This window comes from Nansenia antarctica (assembly GCF_963989245.1).
Source record: "Nansenia antarctica genome assembly, chromosome: 1".
Classification (NCBI taxonomy): domain Eukaryota; kingdom Metazoa; phylum Chordata; class Actinopteri; order Argentiniformes; family Microstomatidae; genus Nansenia; species Nansenia antarctica.
Window position 1 is genome coordinate 99,383,018 of NC_137674.1, and position 16,603 is coordinate 99,399,620.

The 16,603-nt window shown below is 43.2% G+C and overlaps 2 protein-coding genes across 2 annotated transcripts in view; both read left to right on the top strand.

The window, feature by feature from the left end:
• col24a1 (collagen type XXIV alpha 1 chain) overlaps positions 1–9,734 on the top strand; it is a gene marked incomplete at both ends in the record, with an annotated part of 120,638 nt that extends 110,904 nt beyond the window's left edge. Inside the window, 12 exons of the mRNA XM_080528293.1 lie at positions 440–547; positions 725–832; positions 1,974–2,027; positions 3,561–3,614; positions 4,056–4,091; positions 4,908–4,943; positions 5,218–5,244; positions 6,094–6,147; positions 6,796–6,964; positions 7,249–7,358; positions 9,246–9,491; positions 9,588–9,734. Of these exons, the coding sequence (XP_080384419.1) occupies positions 440–547; positions 725–832; positions 1,974–2,027; positions 3,561–3,614; positions 4,056–4,091; positions 4,908–4,943; positions 5,218–5,244; positions 6,094–6,147; positions 6,796–6,964; positions 7,249–7,358; positions 9,246–9,491; positions 9,588–9,734 (1,149 nt within the window). The remainder of the gene's footprint in view (positions 1–439; positions 548–724; positions 833–1,973; positions 2,028–3,560; positions 3,615–4,055; positions 4,092–4,907; positions 4,944–5,217; positions 5,245–6,093; positions 6,148–6,795; positions 6,965–7,248; positions 7,359–9,245; positions 9,492–9,587) is intronic.
• A 3,096-nt stretch (positions 9,735–12,830) lies between these two features.
• The window catches only part of znhit6 (zinc finger HIT-type containing 6), a gene marked incomplete at its 3' end in the record, with an annotated part of 38,534 nt that continues 34,761 nt past the window's right edge, over positions 12,831–16,603 (top strand). The window contains exons 1-2 of the mRNA XM_080528305.1: positions 12,831–12,964; positions 13,383–13,448. Of these exons, the coding sequence (XP_080384431.1) occupies positions 12,858–12,964; positions 13,383–13,448 (173 nt within the window). The 5' untranslated portion in view covers positions 12,831–12,857. The remainder of the gene's footprint in view (positions 12,965–13,382; positions 13,449–16,603) is intronic.

The window sequence follows — 16,603 nt, forward strand, 5'->3', positions numbered from 1 at the left end:
TTAGGTTTTGTCGCTGTCATTTCCGTCAACGTCAATGTCTTTTTTTTCAGAGACTGAAAGTTGTGTGTGTCCGTGAATTAGTATGCTTTCTGTTTTTAGTGACGTTTGCATTAACCGTGGAGAACAGGCTTTCATAGCTGCATGGGCGGAGCTCCAGAAAAAACAGACTTCAGTTTTTCCTTCAGGTTTTCCTCAACGTTGCAAGCTAGCATAGGCAACAACTCTCTGCAAAATAGTCCTACCAGGTCGGAAAAGGTGACGCATAATATGCATAATTATATTACAACAACAAGCCACCATTCTATGGGCATGTGGGGAAAGGGGATCTGGGAATGGAACATCTAATGAAATTGCGAGCACATTCTCCCATTGCGCCGTCCAGTTAAATCCAAGCCAGATCAGCTAATCTTCGATACCCTCTCTCTCTCTCTCTCATCAGGGTCACCGGGGCATGGTGGGGCCAGAGGGGAGGGAGGGACTTCCTGGTCCTAGAGGGGAACTCGGCCTTCCTGGAATGATTGGAGAGATAGGACCCCCTGGAGCGAAGGTAACCTACCAACCCTCACCTGACGGTTGATTGGCTGATCGATCGATCGATTGATTGATTGGTTGATTGATTGGTTGATTGATTGATCAAAGATGCATGTGAGGATAGCACATGAAAGCAATATTGAAGAAAAAAACAATTTCCAATCCCTGACCCCTGTGTGTGTGTTGTGTACAGGGAGAGCAAGGCCTGGCAGGGGAGAGGGGAACCCAAGGAGTCAAAGGAATAGTGGGATCCACCGGTGACCAAGGCAGGAAAGGAGACCCAGGATTCAAAGGCCAACCAGTGAGTGTCCACTGTCCAGTGCACAAACATTCTTATCATACAATCATATCAGTGGCGGCTGGTGGAGGTAGAAATCGGAGGATGGGCTCATTGTAATGCATGGAACGGAATCAGGAACGGAATGAGGTACCGTTCCCTATTCCTTCCCATGCATTACAATGAGCCCGTCCTCCGAGTCCTACCTCCCACCAGCCTCCACTGATTCATACCTTATCAACAGCCTCACTCAGAGGTTTAGCACTTTATTGAGGTACTGTGTCATAGAGCACTTAGAGTTGACTTTCGATTGAATGAAGTATTCTGGAATAGAATAGGTGGGGTTAGGCTGTGACGGTGCTTTGTCATGGAAATCAAAGGGAGGCCTATAAGGCTTGCTGTTACTGTCTCTCTGTCAGCCCGTACATACAAAGGGGTTTGTAAACCCATACAATATTTAGGGCTTAGGTAGCCATGCTGTGGTGGGGTCAGAAATGTGCCGTCTACGACAGTTTTTCCACCCCTGAGTCGAGTTACAAACGATCTGGTGCGAGACGGGGGAATGGAAACATTCCGCCTGGCAAGGCCAGCTTATGTAAGAGCCGCCACACACTCGCAAGGGGAGAAGAAAACAAAGAGGTACTCCCATTTTTCTTACATAACAACCCCCCCAAAACCTTCCTTGCCCCCCCCGCCCCCCCTCCTCACCTCCACTGCTTCTGGGGGAAATCGAGCCTGGGAGCCCCGGCCTCATGCCTGGGTCACCGTACTCTTTTCAGGGAGTCAGGTTTCTAGGCCAAATCCGCTGGGTTCGACAACCGAGCCGACTAAAGGATGTGGATGATTGGCTGTGCAAATAGAGAGTGAGGAGAGACACCAGGCAGACACGGGGGGGTGGGGGCTCAGACAGTGGCCCACAGTGTGTGTCTGCACACAGAGACAAGGGGTCCTCCAATGTGCCCCACTTTCCATGTCTGCAGCCTCTGTGGAGTAGCCAAGGAAATCTACTGTATATGAGAGGGCAACCAGAAAGAAAGTCTGTCTAGGCCGTGGGGAGGGGGGGGGGGGGGGGCATCAACAATAGAGTAAATGGTGTCAGAGCTTTACTTACACACACCCTCACAGTCCTGTTCACAGAGTGTGTGTTTCTCTCCCTGACCTGCAGGGGGAGTCGGGGGACTATGGGATGATCGGCTTCCAGGGGTTTCCAGGACCTATGGTGAGTGTTCAGTCCAGAGGCTCTGAGAACTGGGTAAATGCTAACTGGGATGCTTGGAACGGCTGGACTCTGACCTCACCCCATTGAAGTTGAGATTTAAAACGGTTAAGGTTAGGGTTAGGTAAGGGTTATGGTTAAGGTTAGGTAAGGGTATGGGTTAGGGCAGTGGTTCCCAAACCGCGAGACCCAAATGTATAGCACAAGCATTGTAAAAGTTAGTTTTTCATTATATGGGACTTTTAAAAACTTTCCATCAAAGCGGACCCCAGTTTTTGCAGTTTGCGCAGTTAATGTTGGAAATTATTAGAGCCTGAAACATCAAAGGCCCTGATTGACAGCCAGTGTGAAGGATAACAACGAATGTTAAAAAAGATCAATCTGAGGGGGGAAATGAATCGCTTTCTTTTGAGATGAAGATTTAGTTAAGCTTGTTGGTGCTATATTGCTCCGTGGATTTTATAGGGAATGACGAACTCAAAACCTTATTTGACATATGGAAATATCCTTACAATTGATTGACTGATTGGTAAAAGTATATTTGTACTGTAGCAGCGCTGACAATCTTATTCAGTGAACTGCATTCACTCTTCTCAAGTAATTGTCGTTGAATTTATTTTAAGAGATGAACAGATGATTTGGTGTGAGATCTAATAGCTTGTGACTCTGACTCTGTGCTCTGTGTTAAAATGTTTTAATGCTGATTCAAATTTAAGTTAACAAAATTGTCTCTTTTCAACTCAATGTCAGGTGCGTTGATACTAGCGTTGTATTCAGTTTTTGCATGCCATTTAGTTTTCATTCTGAACGCCTCTCTTTACAATTTACTTTCTTTTCTACTGCTTTGATGTAATTTTACAAAAGTTTCAAATTAATTATTGAAATATTTTGTTAATAAATAAAAATATTTAATGAGTAATATAGTTGTTTGTAAAATGTTATTTGGCATTAGTAAAAAATGTTTACATTTACATTACAGAGTGATAAGAGTGATAAAAAGTGTTACAGAGGTTATTTTGCTACAGATACAGGTGTGCCTTGAGATTTTGGCTCGCCCTTTGGTGTGCCTTGGCCACAAAAAGTTTGAAAACCACTGGGTTAGGGTTACAGTATGGGTTAGGGTTAAGGTTAAGGGTAGGGTCGTCCCAAGGATCCCACTTAGCATCTACCCCGAGAGCTCATCAGAGACATCCCTGTTATCTTTGAACTATTCTGGACCCTAGAGTAACAAACACGTGTTATGTATGTAAGTAATTAATGAGCTGTATTAGATTCCACTAATGCAGAATTGACAGGAATACTCTGTGTTTCATTCAGGGGCCAAATGGAGACTCTGGCTTTAAAGGTGTACCTGGTCCCAAAGGTCCTGTTGGCATTCTGGTAAGATCTCGACAGGAGCAGGTGTAGACATCGGAGGACGGGCTCATTTTAATCCATGAACAGGAGCTACAGCCTTGATGTTCAATATGGCCTTGGCTGTTTGGTTAGTATGGCCAGACCTGTGCACTGATCTCTGTCCTCTCTGACCCGTCTCAGGGTTTCTCTGGACCTGTCGGGCCTGAAGGGATGATCGGCCCCACGGGGAAACCGGTAGGTTCTGATCACTTCTGACGTCTGTGTGTGTGTGTGTGTGTGTGTGTGTGTGTGTGTGTGTGTGTGTGTGTGTGTGCGCGAGCGAGTGTGTGTATGCGTACGTGCACCCACGTTAAATGATCAGCAGAATTGATAAACCCCTCATTTTGTAGAGAGAGCCTTCTTTCGTCACTCAGTCTTGACCATAAATCAAACATCAACTATTTCCTCCATTGTTATTCCCTTGGGAGTTTGGAATAGAGACAAACACACACTCACACATACACACACACTCACACGCACACATACTGTACACACACAGAGCTGTCCAGTCTACTCTCTCTGAAACCTGTTACTTATATTTAAATTGTAAAGCTTTGGAATGGCAGGGTACGCTACCCAGAGAATGGGGTACTGAGGAAATACGTCTATTTAAATATATTTTCATCTTTTCCACAGGGGCCGAGGGGTCCAACGGGAGGCTATGGGGAAATGGTGAGAAGATTTTATTATTCTTAATAAGGAATGACGACAGCATCTATCTGGACGGGTCTGTATGGTCAAGACAGCAGACTGCATACTGCATAGTAATCCCCTTGCTGAGAAAACAGTCTACAATTTGATCCGGTGACCCTCCAGGTGTCATCTCACATATAGCGTGGGTGTTTAAAATATACACCAGATGACAGCTCCTTTATCTGCGTGGGCAGATGAGTGATATTAGCCGGGAAGACACTCAGTGCTTTGTTTGTACGGTTGTCGTAAAAGGAAAATCACACAGCCTCTTGCGGTAGGGGGACTCATGGTGAAAGTAGCCACTCCAGGGTGATTTCCAGTCCATCGCGGGGCCTTACTGTACTCGCCCTCTCGCTCGTGTAAACAGACGTGAGGAAACGGCCTGTCACAATGTTAGCGCTCTGCCTCCACTGTGGCATTACTGTATACGCCTCTTATATCACGGCTCCCACTCAGCCGCGTAAACTGTTTTAAGATTTCCAGAGCTCCCTAAGCCCCACTGCGTGGCAGATAGACACACACACACACTCACACACACACACACACACACACACTCACACACACACATACAGCCCTGCTCCTCAGGGGCCTAATAAGAACCAGCTGCCTCAGACAACTGCTGCTCGAGTACAGTAATGTCTGTTGTTCCCTGATCTGCCAGTGGGGGCACTAGAGGTCCATTACAGATATGGACAGTCTGCAACTTCATAGAGTTTAGGTTAGAGCAGGTATCTTAGAGCGCTAGCGAATACGTGATATGATAATGTAACCTTGTTTTTGGTGTTTGTTTCTTAGGGACCTCAAGGGCCACAGGGGTATCCAGGGCCCAGAGTAAGTTTTTTCCCGCCATTTCTATAGGCCTACTATGCTCAGCAGGGTTGGGGTCAGTTAAACTTAAACAAATGAAACTTGGTAAATTTGGGAACTTAAATTCCACTTGACTTCCTGATTTGACTTGTTTTAAATGGAATTGACACCATCCACGGTGCTCTAGTGTACTTCCAGTTGTTCTATAACAGCATTCAAAGATTGAGACTTTGTCCTTGTCACAATGTGTGTATCTATTGTACTGTGTTTATGTCTAACTCTCTGTGGTCTCTCCTAGGGTGCCCCAGGATCTCCTGGTCCAACGGTTAGTGTCCTAAGTCTGATTGAAACGCAATCACACATCAAGTTTAATTCAAATGCTTCACACACTTAAATCTAATTCAAACGCCTCACACACACCAAGTTTCATTCAATTGCTTCAGTCACTAGATCTACAGGAAGGATGAGTTCCAGTAAAGGAACAATAGCTGAGATACGGGAAGAGAGAATGGGGGATGGGGGGGAGGGGAATGTCTCTCTTTGGTTTCACATGAAATCTGGCCAATCTGAAATGTGGAGCTGGCGAAGCGCTGGGCCTGGGCCTGCTGCTGGTGGTGTCTGCCTCACCCTGTCTCTCTCGCTCTCTTTCATTCTCTCTCTCTCTCTCTCTCTCTCTCTCTCTCTCTCTCTCTCTCTCTCGCTGTCTCTCTCTCTCTCTCTGTGTCTCTCTCACTCTCTCTCTGTCTCTTTCTCTCTCTCTCTCTCTGTCTCTGTCTCTGTTTCTCTCTCTCTCTCTCTCCCTCTCTCTGTCTCTCTCTCTCTCCCAGGCTTGGTGCCAGGCCCAAGCTTAGATAAGGCTTTTCTAGGAATGGGAAAAAGCAACAGTGTCTCATGGCTTCAGGGCCAGAGTTAGCGACTAGCCCAGCAAATCATCTGTGTGGCCTTCTTCCCAGTGGGAGCTGTTTGAACAGTTCTCTGTAAACCACACATCGAAACAACAACACTCAAATTAAATAACTTTTGTTTATGAACACTATGTGATTCATTGCCAATGAAAGTATATTGTATATTTTTTTGTCTCACACAAAGTTCCATGCAAGCTCAGACTTGTTGACAGTGTTCTGGGTTCTATGTAGTTTAACAGTTTTTTTTTGTTAATGGTTTCTATCCTCAGAGACATATACACATCGACTCTCCGGTCCATTCTCTGTTCGAGTCCAACGATGCCGTAAGGATAGAGGTAAAGCACTTCATGTATTCTCTCTCACTTTATCTATAAGGTAATACATGGATGGGTGGGTGGAGGGATGGGTGGATGGGAGGATGAGATGGGTGGATGGATGAATGGATCAGTGGATGGGTGGAAGGAAGGAAGGAAGGATCTATAGACAAAGACATTAACAGATCAATTTCAGACTATAAACATATATACATTTGAGTGCCAATTATCAATAAACTCTTCTTTTTCTCTCCTCTCGTTTTTCACACTTATGTACTTTTGTGGCACTAATTATCTTATAATCTCACTATTCTATTTATGACTGCTTGTGTCATGCCTCCAAATAAACTATTATAAACTAACAAACATGCTCACTTTTGTTTTCACTTTGCTCTAAACACATTTGCAACATGTATGTAACTTCTCCTACCACCTTATGTTATGGGGGTTTTATGGCTGAATATATGTGTTGTATGCTTCTATGCTTGCATGTATGTATGCATGTTCATACATCTGCTTTTGAAATGGTCAATCCACTGCATGGGTCTGTGTGGCTTTGTCTTCACTTCCTCCTCCACCTCCTCCTCTTCCTCCTCCTCCACCTCCTCCTCTCCTATGCATTTTAACACTATGGACCGCTAACCATGCTAACCCTAGAGCTACCAGAACACAGAGATGGCCATTCCGGACCAGAACACAGAGATCTTTAAGACCCTGCGCTATCTGAGCAGTGTGATCGAAAGCATCAAGAAACCGCTCGGAACCCGGGAGAACCCGGCCCGGTTCTGTAAGGACCTGGCGGACTGCCAGCACAGGGTCTCTGACGGTAAGAACATGATCAAATTGTTTCCCAGAACGTATTGCTTATTATAGCTGGGGGACAAAGCACACTTTCATAGTCATAATTCTATTGATCTTTGTGTACTGAGCTGACAGTTGTAATGAGTATTGTAGGGATTAACCCAGTAGAACTATTGGTGTTCATACATGTGGGGAAAACGAGTTCAACATCCTTGTGAATATAAGTGTGTGTGTGTTCTTTTTGTCTCTCTCTCGCTCTCTCTCTCACTCTCTCTCTCACTCTGTCTGGAAATGGGGCTTGGGTGAAAGGAATGTTCTGGATCGACCCAAACCTTGGATGTCTGTCAGACGCCATCGAGGTCTTCTGTAACTTCACGGCAGGGGGGCAGACGTGTGTCCACCCGGTCGCCTCCAACAAGGTAACTCCAGCAACTACACTGCACCATAATGTGTCGTATGGGGATCTAGTTTATATTTGAGCGGCAACTGTTTTGTAGTGTCGTATTGTAGCATTATTAGGGTCATTATGTTGGTGTTATTAAAGTTCATAAACTTCATCTCAGGACTCATCTTTGATAATAACGCTACTGTACACTCCAACCACGGGGCCTTCAGCAGAAGCGCTGCACTAATTCAATACAGCTGATCTTATCTGAACAGATAAAAATACCTGGCAATGATGGCACAAACACAGAGCCATTGTGATCAGCTACCACAGCATAGCTAACACTACCCTCTGGTCTTTAACATAATCAGGGGTCAATTCCTTCCGAAAGCTTTGTAGCTTAAGTAGTACTTAATTTCTCCTGACAACAGCGCCCGCAAGAGAGTAGCAATTGGAAAATCAATGTTTGAAAGTCGATCTTCTATTCATGAAGGAACGGAATCCGTTAAATCGTGAACTTTGCTGGTCTAGAGGAGGAATGGGCCCGGATTGTCAATTGTCTCTCCCTGGAGGTTAAATAAAGCTTTCGGGAAACTGACCCCAGATGTGAGCCTCCTACCACTTCCATGTCAAATCAGTTTCCTGGACTCCCATCATATGTGACACAGCCCAATGAAAAGGGCTACCTGTAGGCGAAATCATGTTTCTGTTTTTTACATGTGCTTAAACTACAGATTGTAAGCTTTCAAATGATGCATCATACATTGAAATCGGAAACAAATTGAAGACGACATGAGTATTTGAAAGTTGCTACACCGGAAATCACTAAGCACAGAAAATCCCCATCAAAGATAATGAATCCCCATCAAACAACAAGAAACGAAGTCATTGTGTTATAGATTACACTTATTTAATGAACGTAAACCTGTTCGGAAAAATAACGAGTGGGTACTTCACATCTTCGAGTTGAATGTTAGCTAAAAAAACGAAAATCAAAAAAAAAAAAAAAAAAAACTTTAAAGACGAATTTGACGTCTTTCTCATTTCCGAGAGGTGTCCAGAAACACCAGGAGCAGTCACATATCTGCTTACACAGCGATGTCGACACTCACATAAAAACGACAATCACATAAAACCCGATTGAGTTCATTAATTTAACTCATTACACCACACTAGAGCTGGCCGATTTCCAAACCTTGTCTCTCTTGCATCCTATGATGGAGGCTTACTGGAGAGAGCAGGGGAGGCTTGTGGAGGTAGAAATCTTAGGCTTTTTATAGGCTCATTATAATGCATGGAATGAGGAATGGCATCCTACATGTTTTATACCGTTCCTCATTCCAACCCATGCATTACAATGAGCCCGTCCTCCGATTTCTACCGCCACCAGCCTCCCCTGCAAGAGAGGAAATATTCCCTAATGGTTCCTAACATGTAATTATTATGGCTTAAGTGTTGACTCAACAAAAAGCTCTGTACTTCTGGGTTCTACTCACTAGAAGGCTCCTCGTTTTACACAGAAGCTGCAGCAGTGGGTTTGGGAAGTGAATGGTATTGTAAGAGATGCTGCCCTCTCCATTCTAACCCTTAAAGGTCCAGTATGTAGATTTTACCTTTAAAATAGTGCTAAATGGCCATGATAAAATTGGTAGCCATCGAGGAATGATATCACGTGATGAAGAACGTTCAGTGAAGTTTGCTGTATTAGTCCAAACAAAACGTTTTCTAAACTCTGGAGTCAGGTAGGGCCTTTACATGGCTATTTTTTTACGTTTGGTTTGTTTACACAGATATGAACATGGTTAGTTCTATTGGAAGGCGTAGTATATACACGTTTTCAAATGTTCAGTGTGGCCAGCAGGGGCAGTGACAAGTAAAACTACATACTGGACCTTTAACCTTCGCTGTGCTTTCCCCATAGATGGCGTTTGGCCTGGGTAAAGTCCAGATGAAGTTCCTCCACTTACTGAGCACTGAGGCGAGCCACGCCATCACGGTCCACTGCCTGAGCGACCCACCGAACATCCCCATGGACAGCTTCAGTGGCGGCGGCCCAGACCGCCAGGACCCGGACGTGAACCCACACCTGAGGTTCCGGGGCTGGAGTGGGCAGTTATATGAGGTTGACACAGTACTTGAACCACAGGTGCTACAAGACGAGTGCAAGGTACAGTAATGAGTAGTGAGCTTAATGACCTTCAGACCTGCAGTGCTGTCTGACACTTGTTTTCTTATTATATTCTTATTTTTATCCCCCTCTCAGATCCAAGATGGCAGCTGGCACCAGTCGCGTTTTTTCTTCCATACTCAGGACAGCCGTCAGCTCCCCATTGTAGATGTACAGGAGCTCACAGCACCGCCGCTCAACAACCAGCGCCACCTAGAGGTCGGACCTGTCTGCTTCCTGTGAGGCCTCCATCGCTTGCCCCCAAATATTTATAAACTATGAAAAACAAGCATGTCATACAAAATGGCTGCTTCCCAAAGAGAGTCTCTGTAAAGCAATTTGGGAGACCTTCATCGAGTGTTTGTGTGCCCATATATGGCCTGTCCAGTTGATGGCGGACTTCTGCGGAAGAACTTGGTCCATGGGAAACCAGGCCAGCATAAGATGGAGAGGAGGAGAGCAGTGTATATCAATATTTATCAAACAAATGTGTAAAAAAATGTTGTCAAAGGTGCTTGGGTTTTGTTGTGTCTTGGACCGGTAATTCTCTCTCATCTCAGGGGAGGGGTTATCCACACAACACCCTCTCGATACTCATACCTCCTTCCCCCCCACTCCCCCCTCATGGTAGGCAGGGGCCTAGCCCAAAAGGAAAACCCCAGGCCTCTGATCAGGACCACTGCCCAACCAAAGGTTCCTAAGAGTGCAATAACTCATGGATTAAAGCGTAAGAGATTTGATCATTGCATTATTATTTTTTTAAATCAAAGGTTAATTTTTTTACCTTGTTTACCATTTTTTATTTGTTAATTTGTTGTCCAACCTGGCTGGACATGTACGTACATCTTGACAGATGGTGCTCTACCTCCTGCTTGTTTGCATTCAAGTATAGGTGCTTGTGTCAAGTTTTTATTTTTTCTTTCAAGTTGTATGTACCGGTTACATCCAGATCTGCTCTGTTGTAAAAGTACTTTTATTTTGAATTTGGTCATTTCTAATTTATGTGAGCCAATTTTTTTTATAAATGACATATGTCTTCTTCACATTGCATTTTATTTGGTAGGTCTGCCCATCAGTGGTTACCTATCATTGGTGCTGCAACAGATAGTAGAAAGAGTCATCAGAGAGTTTGAAAAGTTTTCCTGTGTATATTTTGACAGTATATGGTTGATTATTTATATCCTTTGTTTTTGTTCACTTTACTGTACCCCCAATAAATTATACTCTCAGAGATCTATTTGGTCAACTACAAATTAGTCCAAATAACTATTTATGTAAAATGTGTATTTGTATGTACACACATTATGTGACTGTATTTTCCTTGTATACGTTCACGTTCACTCAATGGGTGTTGATAGGATATACTGGCAGCTAGCGTAGGCCAGAGTCAGAACACATCAAACATAGCAGTGATCATGTTCTTAAGTTATGTTACATTGAACAAAGTGTAATTAAATAAATGCTCCGGAGGTTAAAATAAAATAAAAAATGTAAATATTAAACATGTTGACATAAAAATAAATGAAATGTTTTAATCCCAAAATAGTCAAATAGCTTTTTTGATATTCTGTCATTATAATCGTTTGTTTTATATTGAGGTAAAAAAATGAAATCATCAATAGCTTGTCTTAGCCTGTCTTATGTTAGTCCAGGTATGATGTAGGTTTACTGTAAGTATTATATCTTAGTACAATCATATTTTTCATCTACATGTACTCCTTTGTATGGAATTAAGAGTGATGAAGACCTAGCCAAAGCATCACTATTGTCTTGTGTATCTTGATTAGCATTCTGCAGCACTTAGCTAGTGATGACCCATCATTGTCATGACAAATGACTATGATCCTGTTTCCTGGACCTAGGTTAAGCCAGTATTGAAAGTGTGATATACTCCAGGTGTATGCTTAATCATCTGTGTCCAGGAAATCACCCCATAAACTTTGCATTACAGAGGAAGTAATTTACAGTACAGTGCTACTCCAATGTCCTATTTCCCATTCTTATCAAATTAGTATGCTATTTTTTCTCTCTTTAAGGCCAAGTTCCTTTTACAACATGGCCCTCTGATTCACGTTACAAAATCTATTTTTGCTTAGAATAGTTAGAATTCTTGTAATCTCCTAGTTCCAGTAAATGTGCAACTCCACTCACTCCATTGAAGTGCTGCGTTGATGCTGGTAACTGGAAAACTTGAGAACTAGTCACATTTATGTCTTAGTTTGTCTGCTTTGCACATTCTATAATCATTCTATATACCAATTTACTTGTTTCTTTGTATGTTTGAGAAAGTTTGTGGAATAAGAATTGTGTGTGAATTAAAAAATAATTAAGTCTCAACACATAATGTGCATTCTGTAATCAACACTATGGGTGTACCTTAGAGGCAGTGTTCATATAATACGTAGGCTACTAGGCTTCTCTTATACAATTGATACCATCTGAAAACTATTCATTTTTCAACACACAAAGGCAGATTCTTCTCCTTTACATTTCCATGACAACCCATGCACAGGGACAACACAATACAGATTGGTGAGGACCTTGACTGTGTCTTCGGATACGACACCGTGACAAGCCGTCTGTTACCATGGATAAGGACAAAGCAAATAAACCATGAGAAACAAAGTCTTCTTCTCTTCAGATGTCCATGCTCATCGTTTGGAATCAGATGTTTGACATGCCTTCACTGGGGACAGTTGCATTTATCTCCTCCCAAAATAGTGCAAAGACAATTAATTTAGCTTTTTTTTGTCTATAGGACATCGGGTCCTTGTACAAATAATAATTGTATCAGTTTGTCTCTAGTGCTGTGGGAAACAAATCATGAATTGTATCATTTGAGAAATACAAGAGGCCTGCCGCCTACACACACACACACACACACACACACACACACACACACACACACACACACACACACACACACACACCACCCATGAAGGCCTATCACATCCAGCCATCCATCCATAGGCTACACACAGATAGACAGACAGACAGACAGACAGACAGACAGACAGACAGACAGACAGACAGACAGACAGACAGATAGATAAATAGATAGATAGATAGATAGACAGATAGATAGATAGATATCCAGACAGATAGACAGATATATAGATAGATAGATAGATACTAGATAGATTAGATAGATCTTAATGAGAAATAGTCTAGCCAAGTCGCCACTGGTCAACATCAACAGCTGTATTCCATGCATACCAACACCAGGGGGCACCACTGTGCAATAACAGGCGAAACCGGAATACGGCATTTGCCCACGTGTGCACCAGCGGAAGACGGTGAACTGTGGTTGTTTTTGTGAACAGCGTGCGTGCAGGTAAACAACTTAATACGTGTGTGTGTGTAATAATGGTGCCTTCGGTGGATACAACAATGACAGCTTCAGAAAGCCAAGCCGAAAACGACAATCTTGGAGATGAACTCAAAGGAATGAAAAGAAAGATATCGCTGGCAAGGTAAGTGAACCCAAAGAGAGTGTGCTTGCTGTCTGTTAGCTAAAAGAGCTGCTACCCGGGCTGTTTTGCTATCATCTCAAACCAGAGCCTGTGGTCAGTTCGCAGTTGTCATAAACTGAACATTACATTAGCTAATGCGTTGTATGTACATTCATTTCTGGGATACTTTTAGCGATCTGACTTGTGACTAGCCAGCTAACATGAACGCACACACATCCTGCAGTGTAGCAAGCATGGGGGAGCAGGAGACCACGAGTCCCTGGAAACGCACATGTCCTGATCTCCACGCCTACTCCTGGTCCTGCCAATCAAACTCCTGAACTTTGACGTTCTCTTGATCGAGCTGTGTTTGGTGATTAAGTGATTATGGTGACTGCAGATTGACCACTATCTATGCCATGTAATCCAATCTCTTCAGTTGTGCTGTATGCGGTACAGAGGAGGCGAGGTACAGATGTCCTGGCTGTCTCAAACATTCGTGCAGGTAAGAGTCATATGACTGATGTTCAAGATGGTCAGTAACACACCCTCAATAAATACACATAAGACCCTAAAGTTGATCGATCCCCATCTATACACGATGTTACATATATTAAATAATTATATTAAGCCTAATAATAACATTTGTTGGCAGCTCTAGTTATGTCGTAGATTTTCACAAACGTATTTTTTAATCGTCTGTCTGCTCAGGCACATCGCTGGTCGCTCTAGTTGATAAACCAATCAGAGTTTGAGTACGGCTTCATTAGGACCCCGAAATGTAAACACTGGCTGTTACCCCTAGCAACCGTGACTGGATGTTACCCCTAGCAACCGCGGGAAAATAAAGCGATGTGATGAATTATGGAGTGTTGTATGCATTTAACAAACCGAATGGAAAATTATAGCATGTTCAGATGGACCAAATTTGTACATTGTCCTCTACAGTGGATGAATCTTCACACTACAGAAAGCCAAATTGCAGAAAGGGCTGTAAAAAATATATAACATTCCAAAGTCAAAGTCCATTTTATTTGTCACGTGCATATCGTACAGGTACAATGTACAGTGAAATGTTACTGCCGGCTCCTAAGAAGTGCTACAAGAGTAAGAAGGTGGAATACAAAAATTCAATTGACAAATTACGAGCAAAATCACACAAAATCACACTCAAATCACACAGAAAAACAAAGGATATGTACAGATGTTCCAGATGTGCCCGCTAATATTGGCTACCCTAGAGAATGCTGTATGCCAACATACGAAACATTGAAAGAGCCCGCAAGAGAAGGGAAAACTCAGTACAGGAGGCTGCAGGTTTGTTTTATAGCAATACAAGTTATTTATAAGAACAAGAAGATTATTAACAAGATATGATATAAACAAGATATGAACAAGGCATCAATGGCATGGGTCAGCCCTGTCAGGTCAGGTCCAGAAGATGTGCAGTGCAGTCCAGGGCTGAGCATCTGGGGTTACCTGGGGAAACAGATTAGGAGAATTGTAATAAACTAGGCTATAACATCTTTCATCTTTCATATTTCCCTCTCCCCCCCCCCCCCATTTTGTTTGCCCTTACAATGTAGTAGAAGCAGAAGCAGAAGGTCAAACTGAAAATGATGATGCACCACCAAAGCCTAGACTTCTCCGCTCAAGAGCGTCCTTGGGTTTTTGAAAGGTGCTATATAAATTAAAGTTATTATTATTATTATTATTATTATTATTATTATTATTAAAAATAACCACTACGTGCCCCGCGGTGGTGTAGCGGTCTACGCACTGGCCACTAGTGCATGCTGCCCACCGGGGCCGGGGTTCGTATCCCGGCTCGCCAGATCCAGATATGGCCGAGGCACACGGGAAGCGGCATATTGGGCGGCCGCTTCCGAGGGCGGTATAGGAGTATTTCTGGACAAGGATCCGTCGCGCAACACCGCCCCCTGGGTGCCGGAATAACGGTGCTGGGCTCGAGGAGCCAGTCAGCTAGTCTGCCTGGCGGCCTCTTCTGGGACTGCCGGCCACGGGGTCGTGCGGCGGATCCTATGCAATAGGCAGGGGATAATTGGATGCTAGGTTGGGTTCAATTGGCTACCAAATTGGGTGAAAAAGGGATAAAATCTGGAAAAAAAAAAAAAACTACGCTCAGCCTAAAAATAAAAAAAACATCTCCTTCCCGTCCAGTGCATAATATGCAGACGGGACAAATATTTCACACTTCACCACAACCGGAAGAGAGTTAAGGAGAATCTTCAACTGTGTGAAACACTGACAGCTGGTAAGCTGCTTGCTACAGCAAAGGCACGTAAAGATGAAAACCTCCTCATCGAAATAGGCGGGATGGATCTTGTTGCCTCAGAGGGATCGATCATTTCAAAAACTAACTCGGCCCACTAATAGACTGTTCTCATGTTATAATTTAAGTTGTTACATTACATTATCATTTCAGTGTTTAATTAATTTCACATTCTAGGAGTTTATTGTGGTAAAAGCTAGGCCTATAAAACTATTTTATTTTCAGTAAAGTAAAAACATTACTCGACTGAACTGAACATTAAAACAATGTCATCTGGCTGCCTTTAACCTCCCCATAACTTGGTGTAGTTTCATGAGTCTCAGCCAGGCTGGCAAAGAGTGTCCAGTTAGGGCACACAGGGAGGATAAGCCTCCCTGTCATATTACCTGCATTACATTTAAGGAAGGGTAGCTCTGGTTGGCTTTGATAATTTTAGCCAATGCTGGCCATTCAAAGATCTAGAGCTGCGACTAGACGATCTCCCCAGGTACTTACCAACATTCAACCTTTTTAATAGCAAGAGGGAACCAATGTGTCTTCAGCTTTATGACATGTTAATGGGAGTGATTTAAAGGTATTGAAGTAGACTTCACCGGCTCCAAGATCAGAAATTATTGGAAATACCTTTTTGCAGCCAAGAACAACGACACGCCTGAAATCGTTTGGTTATGTAAGAACATTCTGTTTTTAAGAGACCATTGTGGAGGATGGTGTGGCAGTGTTATCATCAGTGGTAATGGTAAATTGTTGGTTGCAGGCAGTTGATTGATTCTCAGTAACAGTGGTATTTACCATTCGCTAACCCAAATCCTGGAAGGTGTTTCGACTTCAACCTCTGGAATGGTCGGCTACATCAACTTATCAAAATCACACCTGCATTTCTCAGTAAGATTTAAAAGGGTAATTTGCCCATTTCTCACATGGCTCCCTATTGTTTTGGGCTTCCACAGACATTCCTGAGGTGTAGTCTCCGGAGATACGCTCCGAGGGAGCTCCGCCAAATACCGCTCTCTCAGCAAGTGTCTGCAGTGGATTGTGAATTATGTCCCCATGTCCTCGTTTTTGAAAAATTAGACTCTGGAGAATGCCACTTCCAGATCCTTCTATCATAATGTATGAGCGTTTTTATATGTTTTTTTTTTTTTTTACTTTTAGAAAGATACCACAATCTGGATGCAAGGGCCCAATTGGGCGTTTTAGTGAAGTCGAAATGCGCGACCGATGAATCTCCAAGCAAGTCAACAATTTGGCTGTTTCCATCTGTGAAACACATTGTATTTTTACCGTCATTGAAAATCTGTCGCACAATGTCAAAACTCAAAAATGTCCCTCACATAAACCAGCATATCTGTTTATTGTCTCCGTCC